The following is a 17,495-nucleotide window of genomic DNA, read 5'->3' as shown; positions in this document are numbered from 1 at the left end:
ATCACGCGACTCACCCGATGGGTAACCCCGAGAATGGACACGTTATGCCACTGTTTTTCTGTGGTGATGACAGGAGATCTGCAAACCTGTGCTCGTGGCACTGGCGCCCAGTAAATACCCCCTGGCCGCTCATTGTTGGATGGACTCAGCTGGGACAGATCTGCAAAGTCCAGTGCCGGAGAGTGCAGACTTGTGCACACGTTTCACGAGGATGGGTGACACTGACACTCGGGGTGACACTGCAAGCTTGCACCTGTGGCTCTCGATTTTTAGTGGGGGCTGGTGGTTGGATTGGGCGGGTCAGGGCTCGAGTCCTAAAAAAAAAAGTGGCATGGACTCTGATTTACGCATTGGAAAGTGACATCACAAGAAGTGAACATATGGTGAGTGAAATATGTACATTTCATTCAACTTGACGAAAGTGCACAGGACAAATAAACAGGGCTAATCCTCCCAGCCCCCCGCCACCCCAAAGTTCTTGCTAACTTGGGGGCCCGGGCAGTGGGACACGCACTGGCACTGCACCGCTGTGAGTGACCTCACCTGGCTGCCATCTTGAGCAGGGGACCAGCAGCACGGACGGCGCACGTGCCCATCACCAGCTGCCAGTGCCACCTAGCAGGAGCAGCTGCTGACCAAGAAAGTTTTTTCAGGAGGTGTGGAAGGGCATTTGAAAAGTCAGTATTTCAATTTTATCTCGGATTATTTTTGGCACTCTCACATGTAAACCTTCCAGGGTCCCGGCCCGCTGTGAATATATATGGCATCTTACATGTTCAAACCCAACCTCATCCCCCAATATGAATGAGTTGGCATCTAAGTCGCCACACATAGATAAGTGTACATAGCAGCAGGGGATGGCTGAGCACCTGTTCCGAAAACCAGCTCTGTGTAGTGTGGGGGCACACTGAACCGGTCTCCAGAGAGCACCTGTTTTTCCCGTTCTTTACTTTGTGTTTTCAGCCTTTTGTCACCTGCCACTTTATTCTCGTGCTCAGGTCCAACTTCATAAAGTTAAACAGGGAGATGATGCGACTCTCTATGATGGGGACGATTGTGTTCCCCCACCCCGAAGGAGAGGAATAACCGAAAGATTCTTAGAAAAAAATATAATGTAGTTGGTCTCAAATGGTAAGGACCTCGTAGTACCCAAGGCTGATGCAGCCGAGACGAGTGTCATGCGATTGCATTGTTGACACGTGTCTGTTGATGTCACTAGTGGAGTGTGAATCATTGTGTTGATGCACACACAAATGAGCACTGAATGACCAGAGACAATTCACTTTACAGCTGTGGACTGGTGGTCACACACACATTACAGTAACTAATCTGCATGCAGCCCCATCAGCGCCCCCGTCCACCCAGCACACAATACAAATCAGCCACCTCCTCTCGCTTCAGAGAAAGAGCAGGGCTGTGAAGGGAAGTCAAAATTAAGACATTGGGCCTCATTACGACCCTGGCGGAAGACCCTGGTGCTATTAGAACCATGGTCCATGCCGGTAAGTTACCGACTCCGCCATGGAGAAAGGGGGAATTACCACCCCATTACAAGGTTGGCGGGGCGGTAATTCCCCCTCCATGGCCCTTCCCCATTCCCATTTTTGCCCCATAGGGCTCAATGGGAATGGGGAAGGCACTAGGTACGGTGCCGCAAATTGCGGCACCGTACTTAGCACCAAGGTCCCTTTGCGGGTCCCTACTTTAACGGCTGGTAAAACCAGCCGTTAAGGTCGAGTCCCGCAAAGGGACCTCGTAATTAGGTGCTAATAGATTAACAGCGCCGCAGCCTTTTACGGCGCCGTTAACCCATTAGCGCCTGGGTCGTAAGGAGGCCCATTATTTTTTGACACAGAAGGATACGGCGCTGCTGACAGCGCAGATGAGTCATGGCAAGTCAGCGAACCCCTCTTGCCAATTGCAAGTGAAAGGCGGTTTTAATAACAGGCATTTTGATGAATGCTCCGGACCGAAATCCCCAACAGAATTATCAAATATATATATATATATATATATATATATATATATTTATAAAAGATGTCATACCAAGCGTAATGCATTTTTCTTTAGAAATACCCTTTTAAGGCTTTCCTAGGCATGTGACATGTCAACAGGGCATGCAGCTTACCTTCAATTCTGCTGTTGCCATGCATTCTCCCAGCTGCGAGTTTAACTGACAAAGAAAATGGTGGTGCCTGCCAAGCAAACAGCTCAGCTGGGGGGTGATTATACACTTCTCTGAATGGTTGCACTTTGCATTCCAAAAAGTTCCACACATTTATTTCACTGGTGAAATACTTTCAAGCTTGGCACAGACTTTCATATGAGGTGGTGTGGGAAAAGGAAATGTGGGAATTTAGTTGAAGGAAATGGGCACTGGGATAATTCTAGTTGTCCCTAAGGTGAGTAATGACAACACCTGGCAGGATCAGCAGCAGCAGTGGGGGACGGGGACCTGGATAAAGTGCTGTCTGTATAGGCCTCAAGGCCGTTACCTACCATAAATTAAGATGTATCAAAACAAGTTATCAGAAACTCCTGCACCTCAGAGCTGTGAACCCTGTCACAGAACTGTAAGCAAAGTTATACTATTTTATGAGTTGTGTTGTTAATTTGAGCATAAATCTAACTGGCAACTATTACTTTCCGGGGTCATCATTTGGCTGCACTGCTTATTAAATGCAACTCTATATTCAATACTGGTGGCAACGAGAAGACATGACTTAAGTCTGGTTCTGCAAAATAAGTATTAAGCTATGTTATCACTTTCTCAATCATTTACACAAAACATAACATGCAACAGACACATGAACCCTCAATAAGTAGCATTTTCTGTAAAGTCGTGAATTGACGCGATTCACGGATGATGGTTTGTGGGCCACTTTTTTGAGGTGAGGGGTGGGCCACTTTTCTTTGGGTGTCCGGGCCTATTTCTTGTCCCAGTCCGACCCTGGAAAGGCCGCTCGCAGCAGTATCCGAGAGGCCTTTCTAAATTGGCCTTTTTTTTTAATTTCGAGAAATTAAAAAATATACCTTTTTTACTTAATATTGTATTTTGGAATTCTTTTCACATGTAATGCCTCAACCCTACACACAGGGAGAGGGAAAGCATGAGACAGCTTGATCATAGCCAGACTGGAGTGATAAGAATTAGGTTGTGCTATTGCAACCTCAGTACTGAGGGGTGCAGGGTGTATGTTGACTCTACTTATCTTTGGGTGGCTCAGCCCAAAGCCTATATCTTCCCTAGGACTATCTAGCAGCTCTGTAGCTTCTCTGAGGGGCAGTTTAAAAACATGATCACAAATCAATCAGGCCGATGATTTCCCTTCCTGTACTACAAGCAATCCAGTCCCATGGTTGAAAAGTACAACCTTAACTAAGCTTCAATAATCTGATTTCACTGCTCTAACCCCAACATCTATACCATATTTTACAGCCAACCAGAACTGGGGTGCAATCTGCCCATATGTCCCACTGGGAAACTGGAGTTTCAGGCGAATAGAATTTGGTGCCCAGTTACCTGCTCAAATATCAACACATACAATTCAAGCCTGATCCTGGTGTTGCCTTGATAGAAAGCTTGGACTTCCTTGAGGATTCCACAACCTTTAACGATGGGGTTGAGGGGCATTTTAGGGACTCCTGGTCAAGCCCCATTGATCCCACTTCTGATATTCATATGTTACAAAGCCAACTAAGATCAACATGGGAGACTCAAAACTACATAGTTCAAGCACAATTTATTAGGGTTATGTACAGGCTTGGTGAAATCAAAGGAAACATATCTTCCACAATAACAGTACGGTTCTCCTTGAACTCAACAGTTCAAGTCTCAATTGGCAAATCACACTCCAAGTTTCCTACCCAGGCCTGGGAGAGTTTTGAGTCTCCAACATTTATTTGGACTCTGGCATTCTTCTCATCCTCTGTTCCTGTGAAACTCCTTTTCTCAAGTTCTATGAGAATGTGGTAGGGTAGTTTAGCAACACCCCAGAGCTTCTCCTAAGAGGCCGGAAACCTGAGATGAACCAAATGTTCTACTCAAGCCTCACCACCACCTCCCTGGCTCAGAGTCTTAGTCTTTACCTCCACATACCCATCCTCACTCTCCTTGATGGATCCAGAATCTCTTGTGCCAAAGGGACACTTTTCCTACACCTCCTGTCCTCTCAACCTTCAACCTTTCTCTCCAATAGCACCTCCTCACTACTCCTCTACATGCTCTTACCTCCAACCCTGCCAGGCTCACTGTTCGGGTGGCCTCCTAATGGTCTTTGAAAAACACTTCCCCAAGACCCATCTTAACTCCTTCAACCTCTCATTGGATATTTCTCCCAACCTCCTCCTCAGGCTTCACCTGATCTTCCTCCTCAATACTTTTCTCAACTTTCTCCATATACCTATTGTGCCCCTCTTTCTCCAAGAATCTTGTTCCACACATCCTTCTCCACCTTCCTCTACTTCCTCCCTGCCTCTTGGATATTCCTCCAATTCTCCCTTGTAAACTGTTCTTTCCTCTTACCTCCTTCCCCCAACCTCCTCTCTCTCCAAGTGCCTTCTAACACCCCTGCCCCTAAACCTCTACTGCCTCTCTCCTCTTTGTCTTGCCTCCCCTCTTCTCAAGCAACCTCCACATCTTGCACTACAACTCACGGCAACAGCACTGTCAAACTGCTCAGTTATCTTATAGTAGCCTAGCCACTTCCCTTGCGAAGGTCAACCAGGGAGTGGGGTCATGTGCAAGCATTTAATGAAGTTACACAGGGATTGGCAGAGCATTCAGCTGTGTATGCTGAGTGACTGCCACAATGATGCGGACCAAGCCAATTGTATGCCCGGCTGCCATCCTTGCCATTTTATGCATCTAACACTACCGAGCACACCACTCGTGCGTGCTTCTTCATGAACTGGCATTGGCCTCGTTTAAGGCTGTCACCATGCTTTTCAGTTTGTGCAATACATCCCGACATCTGATTAGGCCAGCAAATGGGAAAATCCCAACACAAAGGGAAATTTGCATAATGTCTTACGTTAAGCCCCTGGGTATCCCGTAAAAAGTCATCAGCAATAAAGGCCTGACACCAGTGACAGTTCTCGGCCTTAGCCCAGAGATGTGGTGGCGCAGGGGATCCTCTGTGGACCTCCTCTGGTCCACCATCACAAAGTGGGTGAAAGCATCTGTGATCACTCCATCCACTATCCCCAGGCACAAGCAGGGGACTTAGTCAAACTTCATATATCTTGTTTGACACTTGCTGTAGAAAGGATGGAACAAGTTACTTACCTGTAACTGTTATTCTCCAGCATGGGTCTGGCATGGATTCACATGCTCATAAATATTCCCCGTCAGGCTGGGAATCCTCGGTAAAGAAAAAAAACAGTATCAGTTTTGTTTCTGATCTGTCTTTCTTAGTAGTAACCAATCACTGATCTCTGGGTCATACTGCCCCCAGCCAATGACTGCCCTCTCCCCAACCCCCGCCTCTGGCAGCCATCCTCAGATTTGGTAGCACGCCAAGTGGCAGTATGACCAAGTGAAGAGCCACAGAGGGGTAGGTGGGAGGGTTCGCATGTGAATCCATGCCAGACCCATGCTGGAGAACAACAGTTACAGGTAAGTAACTTGTTCCTTCTCCAGCATGCGGTCTGGCATGGATTCACATGCTCATGAATAAAAGAATACATAGCAGTATACACATGCACAACCACGGGAGGTGGCAACAGGCTCAACATTAAGCAATACAACAACTCAACATTAAGCATCTCTTACCTCCTCACCAGGCTCACCTTAAGCGAACAGGTTGCGCAACACTGCTTGGCCGACCCTGGACTCCTCCCTGGAGTCCCAATCGACGCAGTAGAATCTTGTGAAGGTGTGTGTCGACCTCCACGAAGCAGCCCCGCAGATGTCCAGCAGGGGCACACCAGACAGGAGCGCCGTGGTAGCAGGAACGCTGTCTTCCATGACAGGAACTTCAAAGGACCGAATGCATAGGCTCGAATGGGGTCCGGGAACCAGATCTGCCTCGGCCACGCCGGTGCGACGAGGATCATCCTGAACCTGGACTTCTTGAGCTGGTTGATGAGGCGGAGCAGCAAAGGCAATGGAGGGAACGCGTATAGAAACAGGCCATCCCAAGGGAACGAGAAAGCATTGCCCATGCTCCTCGGCTATGGGAACCTGCTGGCGAACCTCTGGCACTTGGAGTTCGTCGCCGTCGCGAACAGGTCGATCTGGGGTTTGCCCCATCGTTGGAAGAGTCGATTCACTTGATCCTGGCGTAGGTGCCACTCGTGGCACGAGCGCAGCTCCCTGCTGAGCGAGTCGGCGGTGGTGTTTTTTATTCCTGCCAGGTGGAAGGGAACCAGAAACATCCCTGGGCGATGTGGCCCAGTGCCACAGATCCTGGGCCTCCTTGGATAGGGCTGGGGATCTGGTGCCTCCTTGCTTCCGTATATACAACATCGTGGTGGTGTTGTCAGTGAAGATCCTCACCACTTTGCCCTTGAGGGACGGAAGGAACGACTTGAGAGCCCAGAAAACTGCTCGGAGCTCCAGAATGTTGATGTGGAGAGACCTCTCCTCCGGGAGCCAAAGGCCTCTTGCGTGGAGGTCTCCGGTGTGGGCCCCCCAACCCTCCAGAGAGGCGTCCGTCATCACCGTCTCCTGAAACGCCGGGATTTGAAATTCCGTGCCTGTCGTGAGGTGAGCACGAAAGCCCCACCATAAGATTGCCCGACGGAACTCCTTGTCAAGAGGGATCCTGTCCTCGAAAGAGCCCCTCGCCTGAAGCCAGCGGGCGTCGAGGAACTCCTGTAGCGGATGCATCCGAAGTCTGCAAAGGGGTACAAGATAGATGCATGAGGACATCATCCCGAGGAGGGACTTGGACCTCACCCTGGCCACGTCCGTGGCTGGCAGGCGCCTCACCTTGCCCAGGATGGTCTTGGTCCTCTCCTCTGAAGGGGAGGCCAATTGCCCCACTGTATCGAGCTTCGCTCCCAGAAACAGTGCTATCTGCGATGGAACTAGGTGGGATTTGGGGTAGTTGATGGCGAACCCCAGCTCCGTGAGCAACCGGACGGTCCTCGCCGTGTGTTCGACGGCGAGTTCCCTTGTCCTTGCCCGGATTAGCCAGTCGTCCAGGTAGGGGTAAATGTGGATCCTCTGCAGGCGCAGCCGTGCCGCCACTGGTGCCAGGCACTTGGTGAAAACCCTGGGTGCCGACTTTAATCTGAACGGTAGGGCTCTGAATTCGTAGTGGCATCCCTGAACCACGAACCTGAGGAACTTCCTGTGCCTTTTTAGAATAGGGATGTGGAAGTAGGCATCCTCCAGGTCCAGAGACGACAGGAAGTCACCTTCCTCCAGCTGTCTCAGCACGTGCTGGAGGGTGACCATCCTGAATTTCTGCACCTTGATGTACTTGTTTAAACGACGCAGGTCCAGGATGGGGCGCCAACCGCCTGTCTTCTTCCTGACGAGGAAGTACCTTGAGTACACTCCGGAGTCCCGGAGCCTTCTGGAGACAAGCTCAATGGCACCTTTCTTGAGCATCGCCCTTACCTCCAACAGCAGTTGAGCGGCGTGATTTTCCTTCCTGGCCACGGAAGGAATGCGAGGGCACTTCTTTTGGAATTCCAGCGAGTGCCCGTTGGCCAGGGTGTCCAGCACCCAATGGTTGGTGGAGATGGGACTCCCACACGCTGACGAACTTCGTCAGCCCTCCTCCCACCGGGGTGCTTCAGTGGGGGCCCGACAACACGGCCGGGTCAGTCTTGCTTGGAGGCAGCCTTGCCGCCTTGGCCTCCTTGGCAAAGAAGGCAGGATCCCCCTGGCTTGCCGCAACCTCTGTAGGCCTCCTGGGAAGAGGAGCGGGCCGCCTGGTGGTAAGTGGAGGAGCCACCGCTGGAACATTTGGAGGCACCCTGTCTGCCTCTGGAGCTCCGAAAGGGCCGTCGCTGTTGAAGCACCCCTAAGGCCCGGGCCGTCTCTGAGTCGGTCTTGATGTAGAGACTTACCAAAGAGGTTGTTGCCATCAAACGGCATGTCCAACACTCTGGTCTGGACGTCCTGGTGAAACTCTGTCGCCTTGAGCCATCCTCGTCGTCGGAGGAAAACTCTGTTGCCCAGTTGGCGAAATCCGGTATCGGCAATGTCCGTTGCCACCGTTATGGCGTGATCTGACGCCACCTGGCCTTCCTGCAGAATTTCTAGGGCCTGCACCCTCTTGTCGTCAGGTAGGAAGTCTAGCAGGGGAGCTATCTCGAAGCAGATCTCCCTGTCGTAGCGGGCCACGATCGCTAAGACATTGGCCGCCTTAATCGTCGTTCCCGACGACGAGATGACTCGTCGTCCCATGGAGTCCAACTTCTTGCCCTCGCTGTCTTGCGAGGAAGTGGAAGTTGAAGCCGCCGCACCCGCTGCCTTCTTCTTAGCCGCTGCCAAGACGACGTGGACTAGTGCGTGAGGCACAAGGGGGTGGCATCGGGGACTCAGTACTTCTTCTCATATCTGTCCCTCTTGGCGGGTGCCGTGGAAGGGTTCTTGAGGACAGCAAGCCCCTCGTTCCAGATTTTGTCGAGCAAAGGCACCGCAAGGGCCGTCTTCCTCTTGGCCTCTCGTCGTTGGTACAGAAAACCTTCCTTTTTTTGTTCTTCAGGGCAGCTCGGATGCCCTGGTTATCATGGCATGGAAAGAGCCTATTTTGTCGGCTGGGGAAGCCCGCGGGGGGGGTGTGATGACGGAATGTCCACTGTGTCATCGCCACCGTCATCGTCCGTCCCCGTCGCTGTGTCCGTCGCCGTATCCTCTCTAGGGTCTGGCGAGGGTGAGGGGTCCACAGGTCTCGCAGGCTTGAAGGGCGGAGCGGGGTGGACTCTCCTCCGCTTGTTCAGAAGGCTTCCCGACGGGCCCGGTTCTGGATCCACCATCGGGGTCTGTGGTAATCTCGTCCTTATCTCAGTACATAAGGATTGGATCGCCAACAAAATGGCCGCCGAGCCTGCCTGGGGCTCCTGTAATGGCTGCGACGGACGGGATGGCCGTTCCACTGGGCCCTCTACGTCGCCATCGTCGCTATCTTCGATCACGTCAGCGGGGACTGTCCCCTGGGATCGAACCTCTCTTTGAGGCCTATGAACCTCTCGTTGAGGCCTATGGACCTCTCGTTGAGGCCCTTCTCGGTTTCCACCAGCTCCTCCTCAGAGGATGATTCCGAGTCTGTAATGGCCACCGCCCCCTCCCTCTTTTTCCGCCGGGGGCCTCACGGGGGTCTTAACGATGGGCTGGAACGAGGACTCCCTCCGCGGCGGCAGGGATACTCTGGGCCCAAAGGCCGTTTCCACTGGCGTAGTCTCAGCCGGCTTCGCCAGGGTCACAGCGACCACTTCGACAGAGGATCAAAGCCCTCACCACCTTAGGTGTGTCCTGGGCCTTCGCCTTGGGGGGAGGGTCAGTGCCTCGCTCCCCCTTCGAGATCGACCAGGTCCGCTCCAGCGGCTTACCCGGGTTCTCGGACTTCCTCTTCCCCGAACCAGAGCGCTGGCTCATGGTCGAACGTGCCGGGGAAGTAGCGCCCTGCCTGGCAGCCGAAGAGCCCGACCTTTCGGCGCTCCCGTTGCCCGCGGACTCGCGGTGCTTGGCCTTCTGTTGGGCCCCCGTCGCCGGGGTGCCCTCACAGGACTTAAAAGCACGCTCAGACTTACTCTTCGCCTTCTCACCTGCCGTGCCCTTCTCCAGCCAGGCGGCGAGGCGGGAACGACGATCTTGTTTGGTCCGTTCCGAAAGGTTCTTGCAGAACGCACAGTCCTCCACGTGCGTCTTGTCCTCATCAAGACAGTATAGACAACGCTAGTGCTCGTCCTCCTTGAAAACGTTCTGCAATCCGCAATCCAGGGCAGCACCTGAACAGCTTGGATTCGGGCGTCGAGCTTCCCTTGTCCTGGGCCATGTCCGTTGAGGTAGGCCGCAGATCTTCTGGAATCCTCCAAGAAGTGTAAACTCGACGAAAACTTCACGCTTGAGGGGCATAGAAGAATTCCGAAACGGATACCTGTTGTCGGAAGTAGAAACGGTGGAGCTTGAGGCTCAAATAAACTGAAAAAATGGGAAAATCTCCTGAAAAAGCATGAAAACGCAGCAAAAAACTCGAGCTAAACACAAGGACTCCCAACACTTGAGCGTGCGGTAAAAATTTGAGGATGGCTGCCAGAGGCGGGGCTTATGGAGAGGGCAGTCATTGGCTGGGGGCAGTATAACCCAGAGATCAGTGATTGGTTACTACTAAGAAAGACAGATCAGAAACGAAATTGATACTGATTTTTTCTTTACCGAGGATTCCCAGCCTGACGACGGCGAATATTCATGAGCATGTGAATCTGTGCCAGACCCCATGCTGGAGAAGAGGCACATTTGCTGCTCTCATTCCCATGATGGCTTATTTACTGGAGCATTAAGGGCCTTATTTTAAAAACACCCGACAGCTAATGTCGGAAAGTAGCTTATTGCAGTGCCTAAACACCAGGGAAAATGTAAAGGACTCCCGTCAACAACTTGGAAAGCACACATGTTGCAACATATGTCCATGAAAATAACGATGAGTATAAGATACCCTAACCAGAGTGTACGTAAATCCGTACTTGAAGTAAACATTTTACTTGGAGTTTGAGCCACATGCAAAAAAGGTTTTCTGCTCTGGTGCTGTAACCCTTTCGCTACTCACTGGTCCATCAAATGTCATACAACAATCCTTAGTTTTAAACTTACGTGCTCTGTTCATATAATTCATGTGGGTCTGTTGTACTCTTGTCTGGAGTCCTCGGGTAAAAACTGTGAAAAATGAAATGGTGCATTAGTAAAAATTAATAGATCTGAATATGACCAGTCACTATAGCTTGAGACCTTGCTTTGAGTCTGCGGAGGGAGGCCATCCTGCAAGGGAACAGGAGTCTTATTTAAAGCATGCCCTCCTTCAGAGCAGCCCAAATGTCTTCCAATGCCAAGCTTTCGAATTGTAAGAAAGTCGAAATTCCAAACATGTTTTCGACATGTTTAAAACCTGATCAACAATATGCATTCTTCTATTCTTTAGCAAACTAAGGAGAACAAATACCAATACATATATTAATGATCTTTAAATAAGAAACTATAAATGTAAACCGTTTTCTTAACTACGTAATTGTTACGAATATGTGAAATGAATGATAAACGTAGGACAGTAAAGTACCTTTGCAGGCTAAAACACGATGCAATTAACTCTTCACAGTGTTGAATAGATTGAATTCTCTCGGACTCAATTAAAGTGCTCATTTAATTAATTGCATCTTTGGTATCCAATAAAGAAATATTGGTATTTACAGGTCTGTTGGTTCTCAGATGAAAAGAGCCTTTCAAAAGAAAATGTTCCAATCTCTCAAAGTTCCAGTGTGATCGTGTTGCAAGGTAAAGGGTCTTGAGAGGCTTGTAATCTTGATCCAGTCCGTTTTTCATCTGGGTAGTTTAATATGTTTGCTGTGGATGATGGTTCTTTGTATTGAGAGGTCAAGGTTCTTGCTTGTTGGTAGTGCAGTAGTGGTTTGGATATAGTTGGGTGCTTTATTCAAAATATTTATTTGGTAGTATACTGCATTTTCAATCGTATTCTTTGTTATATCTGCCTAGGGAGCGGAGTGCCTCTTTTAAAGTAGCTGTGGCTGCTTGATAAAGTACTTCACAAGACAAATGTACAGTCCATTACAGCACTCTAGTTCAGGGCTCAAAATATGAACTTGCCACGAGCCATTGGCTAGTGATAATTGACTCTTGCTGAGTAAGAAATGGTGTGCTCTGTGTATTTGTAGAATGTAGGTGGCGAGTGACTTTTCATACCTGGCTAGTAGCTTGCTTGAATGTCTGCACCCTGCGCTAGTTTTCTGAGGACTAGTGGCTGTACACTGACTATCCCGGGAAGTGGCAATTAAGCAGTGAACAAAATAAACAATACAACCTTTTGAGATACGAGTCATGTTCTCACCATTAGCACTATCCAATGTTGTTCCTACAAATCCCATGCAGGAAGCAGAAGCCTGTCCTCTAATACATTCAAACGTATGAAATGCAGACTCCCCTTTTCTCTCAAGAACCAGGAAGATTTGCCCTCTTTCAGCCTTACTCTTGGCATCTGCTCTAAAACCATTTCTAAACCAGGTCAGAAACTCTCCAGAAAACAGTGGATGAATGCTAGAATTAAAGCCGCTCCACACAGCCTGATTTTGCCAGTATTTACTATGGAACGAGCCTTCAGTTATAACTGAATAAGCCATATGTAAACTTTGTCTCACTGTAGCAGGAATGTAATGAAATGCATCAAGGACGTGAAGGTAAACCTCCTCAGCAGCAGATTAAATTAAATACAAACTTATTCCTCACGTTTAAAAATCATTGCCCCACATAGGATTTAATTTGATTATTTTTACAAGTACAGTTCATGGTGCACAAAATAAAGTCGCTAATTGAAAAGCAGATCACCCCCCCCCTCACCCGACCTTCCAGGGTGAGAAAGAAAAGAGACAGACAAAATTTCGATTTTTCCACAGATCCCCCTAAATCTTTCTAATCTTTACCCAAGCATCCCAAATACATTGTTCTTGGGCATAATAGGACAATATCTGTAAGGATAGGTGGACTAGATGCTCATGAAAGAAAATCACAATGAGCCTTGAATCTGCTGAATTTTCAACAATACTATACAATAGTCATCATACAACAGGGATGATGGTGGTGGTTTGCAAATGAAAATAAGTCACCCTGAATTGGATGGAAGAGGACAGGTACATTTGTGCATCCCAGGAACTGCTCTATTAACCATGTGATACTCCTTATTCCCAGCCCTCCGAGCCCCACCACCAAGCCCCTTGGCTCCATATGGGCAGCATTCTTATTGTTTGACAATGTGCTGACTCACTTGGAAACTGACGGCACAACCTGAAATTCAAAACCAACAGACAAATCTACATCACCCTTAAGATGTTGATCACAATTTTAATTGAATTTGTTTGCGGATTTATCATCAAATAGGGAAAGCCAATAAGCAGAATTGTGAACAATTCTCAAAATCGGCAACAACCTTCAGTGACAAAATCCCCAGCCTAACACTAAGGGTAAGAGGCGGGGTGGCATTGTGGGATGGGTGCTGCCAACCGTTAAGTAATGTTGGGCCTGGGGGCGTTGTGGAGAGGATACACTTCCCCACGGTCCCTTTGAAGTAAAGCATTTGCCATTAAGAATTGAGTATGTTGTTCCTACGCTTAACAAATATTATATGACATGCATTTCTTACCGTAATAGCATTTCTGATGATTGTATATGCTTAGATTCACATGCTGTGCATATAGTCCGACATCCAGTGGCAACTGCATCTCGTCTTTCCAGGATCGAAAGGGGACGTCGACATGGGCGTGCCTGAAACACTATCCCGAACGTGATGTGTAGTGTACTCAAAATTCCTCACATGTCGAGGTCCCTCCGATTGTATTTTTTCTGCCATGAGGAAGCCTAATGACTATCGTGAGTGAGTACATAAAAGAGAGAAAGTAGAAAAACATCTATGTTCCTTCCACCCGAGCGGGGAGGAAGGGTGGGCGCATGTGAATTTAAGCACATACAATCATCAGAAATGCTATTACGGTAAGTAATGCATGTCTCCTGATGCTTGTTAATCTGCTTAGAATCACATGCTGTGTATAGACTAGCGAGCAGTACCCAGAGTTGGAGGTGGGTTGTGAGAAGGAACAGTAGTGAAAAGATGTCTTAGTACTGCTTGTCCCATCTGAAAATCAGACCTAGAATGAGTGCCTAAGCAATAGTGTTTTGTAAAGGTGTGTACAGAACTCCAGGTTGCTGCTTTGCATATGGACTCTAGGGGAACATTTGCAATGAATGCTTTGGAAGCCTCAGTGCCTCGAGTAGTGTGGGGTCTGGGCTTGAAGGGCAGTTCTCTCTTAGCAAGAGTGTAATAGAGTGTGATGCAATTAACAATCCACCTTGAGATGGCTGATTTAGAGACAGGATCCCCTTCTCTCACCAACTGCCACTGAAACGAAAAACTGTTTTGTCTTTCTTAGCAGTTTAGTTCTTTCCAGGTAAAACATGGCTGCCCTGCGCACATCTAATGTTTGTAGGCATTTTTCGGCCACGTTAGTGGGGTTCTGGAAGAAAGTAGGCAGTTCTATTGATTGGTTCACATGGAACTTGGAAATAAATATAGGCACAAATCGAGGGCGAGTGCGCAGAACCACCTTATCTTTGAACTGTAACAAAAGGGTCCAGAACTGAAAGGGCCTGTAGTTCACTAACTCTTCTTATAGAAGTGATAGCCACTAGGAAGGCTGTCTTATAGGTAAGATCCTTGAGACTTGTGTTATGCATAGGCTCAAAGAGAGACCCCATAGGTCTAGTCAATAACACATTTAGGTACCATCTGGGAGCCAGGTTATAAATGGGGGGGGGGGTGAAGCCTTTTTTACCCCTTCCATGAAAGCCTTAATAACTGGTATTTTCCACCACAACACGTTCTGTTGTGACGTAGTGTAGGCTGAGAGAGCAGCTAAGTGAAACTTCAGGGAATTAAAGACCAGGCCTGAGTCTAGTAAGTAAGTCAGGTACAGTACAATGTGTGTGGGAGAGCCGTCAATGGGATTGACGCCCTTGGAATTGCACCAGATAACAAAGTGCTTCCATTTACTAGAGAAGCAATATCGGGTGTTCCGTTTCCTCGCCTCCCTAAGTATATCCATGCATCTCTGAGGAAGTTGTAGGTGCGGAACTCTATGACCTCAGGAGCCAGGCCGCTAAATTCAGGGTTTGCGGGCATGGGTGAAGTGCCCCCCCCCTTGTCCTGAGATAACATGTTGTATGGGCAAGGCAGTTTCAACAGAGGAGATGGGGACATCTCCCTCAGATGAGAGAACCAGGGTTGGCGGGCCCACGTGGGGGCCACCAAAATCATGGTGACTGGTTCCTGGTGCATCTTGTGCACAATCTTGTTAAGTAGGGGAGTCGGGGGGGGGGGGCGAAGCATATACAAATTTCCCTGACCATGTTAGCCAGAGACAGTTCCCCTTTGATCGGTGCTGCGGGTACCTGGAGGCGTAATCTTAGCATTGAGCGTTCTCCAGAGTTGCGAACAAGTCGATCTCTGGGAAGCCCCATTGTGCGAAAACGTTGGAGACAATGTCTTTGTGTAGTCGCCATTCGTACTCTACGGGCAGTTGGAAGTCTCTGCTGAGCACGTCCGCCAGAAGATTGAGTTGGGACAACAGGAACATCCTGTGTTTGAGAGCCCATTTCCAAATGTTCTGGGACAGCTTGGATAGCCCTGGAGAGTGTGTGCCCCCTTGCTTGTTCAGGTAGTACATGGCCGTGGTGCTGTCTGTGAGGATCAGGACTGCCTTCCCCTGCAGCTGTGTCTGAAAGACTTTCAGTGCTTTGAATACGGCTAACCGTTCCAACAGATTTATTTGGTTGGATGCTACATCTGGGGACCAGATGCCGTGCGCCGTCTGCTGAAGCAGGTGAGCCCCCCACCCCATGAGAGATGCGTCCATCGTGAGAGTGGCTTCTACTGCGGGTGTGGTTAAGGCTTTCCCCTTCAAGAGTTTTTCCCCTTGACCACCACTGCAGAGAGAGAACAAGGGCTGGCGAGACAACCACTAGATCGTCCCATTGTCCGCTGGACTAACACCACTGGCTGTTGAGCCACTCTTGAATGGGACGCAAGCGCATGCGCGAGTGCGGAACTAAGTAAATGCAGGACGCCATCATTACTAACAGTCGCATGGCTTTGCGTACTGTCACCTCTCGACCGGCTACATACCGAGGGATATGAAACAGCATGTTTTTAACCCTCTCGTTGGAGGGGAAGACGAGGCTGTCTTCTGTCCGAATTAGAGCCCCTAGAAACTGCTAGACATGACTGGGGTCTAGGCTGGATTTTTCTTCGTTGATGGAGAATCCCAGACTGAATAAGAGGTCTATCGTCTTTTGGGTGTTCGACAGGCATGTTCCGTAGGAATCCCCTGTTATGAGCCAGTCGTCGAGGTAAGGATAACCCGTAACGGCTTCTCTGCGCAGGTGCGCTGCTGCCACTGCCAGTACCTTCGTAAGCACCCTTGGTGCTGAGGCAATGCCGAAGGGGAGTACTTTGAACTGGTAGTGCTTGTCCTCTATCATGAACCTTAGGTATTTTCTGTGTGCCGGCAACATTGAAATATGAAAGTATGCATTTTTCATATCCAATGTTGCCATGTAATCCCCCTGCGGGAGCAGAAGAATTACCTCCTGCAACGTGACCATACAAAACTTTTGAGCTTTGACAAATTTGTTCATAGGGCGCTAGTCTAGCACATTACGCATGGGGAGATCCTTTTTGGTTACAAGGAAGTATAATACATACCCTTGTTTACCTTTGATACTGATATTTTATTTCTTTCGCGCTTGTGCACAAGTGTTTCACAGCGCGAAAAGGCAAGGGTGGGAACAGGGGAGAACAAAACAGCGATCTTACTAGGCCCAGTGACATTGAGAACGCGCAAGTGCAGGGGGGAGGGAGAGGGGGAAAGTGCATGGAAGGGAGGAGAAGTGGAAAGTACAAAGCAGAGGACAAACAGATAAATAACAATAAATAAATAATAAAGGCAACAAACAGTTTTAGTGCAGCCAGCAATTTGCAAGTGCTAGGTTTAAGGCAGCAGACAGGGTAGGTCTGATAAGTGCAGGAAGAAAAAGGGGTGGCTGTCTGAGTACAGATACAGACCACAGTGCAAGGGGTGGCCTGGAGGCAGTGCGGGAGGGTGAGCAGATACCTGGGCCCGGAGGACAGAGGGTGGCCAGGTGCACGGTGCCAAGAGAGAGCAGATCAGCAGGGGAGAGGGGGAGCGAAGGCAGAAGAAAAGAGGAAGGTTTTGAGGTGCTTCCGGAACTGGAGATTGTTCTCCTCAAGTTTTAGAGTGGCAAGGAGGCTGTTCCAGAGGCAGGCCCCAGCCGAAGACGGATCTACCCCCAGCTCGTTTCTTTAAAAAACGACTGACCCCGAGGGAGTTGGAGGTAGAGTAGCGAAGAGCTCGAGAGGGGACGTATTTGCAGAGGGATAGTTCAAGGTACTTTGGACCCAGGCCCCAGAAAGCCTTGTGGACAATGCAGAGGGTTTTGAATTTAATCCTTGCACCCACTGGGAGCCAATGGAGAGATTTCAGAGCTGGAGAGATACGATCCCAGGGCTTGAGGCCAAGGACAAGTCTTGCAGTCCTGTTCTGGATTAGTTGCAGAGGGCGGAGAGTAGAGGCAGGTAGATTTAGAAAGAGGCTGCTACAATAGTCCAAGCTAGAGAGAACCAGAGCTTGGGATACCATGAGCTTCTGTGGGAAGGAGAGGAAAGGCCGAGTACCTCTGAGGAGATGCAGTTGGAAATTTGACTTTTTAGAGAACTCCGAGATGTGGGCGGAGAAGGAAAGGG

General features: G+C 49.3%; 1 protein-coding gene across 2 annotated transcripts in view; it reads right to left on the bottom strand.

Moving 5' to 3' along the window:
* Nucleotides 1-17,495, bottom strand: part of FAM161A (FAM161 centrosomal protein A) — a 325,438-nt gene that overhangs the window by 24,665 nt on the left and 283,278 nt on the right. For both annotated transcript variants that reach the window (XM_069608223.1, XM_069608222.1), the window contains one exon: nucleotides 10,772-10,834. In XM_069608223.1, coding sequence (XP_069464324.1) covers nucleotides 10,772-10,834 — 63 coding nt within the window. The remainder of the gene's footprint in view (nucleotides 1-10,771; nucleotides 10,835-17,495) is intronic.

This window comes from Ambystoma mexicanum, chromosome 4q, assembly GCF_040938575.1.
Source record: "Ambystoma mexicanum isolate Mex_15411 chromosome 4q, UKY_AmexF1_1, whole genome shotgun sequence".
In the NCBI taxonomy this organism is placed as follows: domain Eukaryota; kingdom Metazoa; phylum Chordata; class Amphibia; order Caudata; family Ambystomatidae; genus Ambystoma; species Ambystoma mexicanum.
Note: the sequence above shows the minus strand (reverse complement) of the source record. Positions and strands in the feature narration are given on the sequence as shown.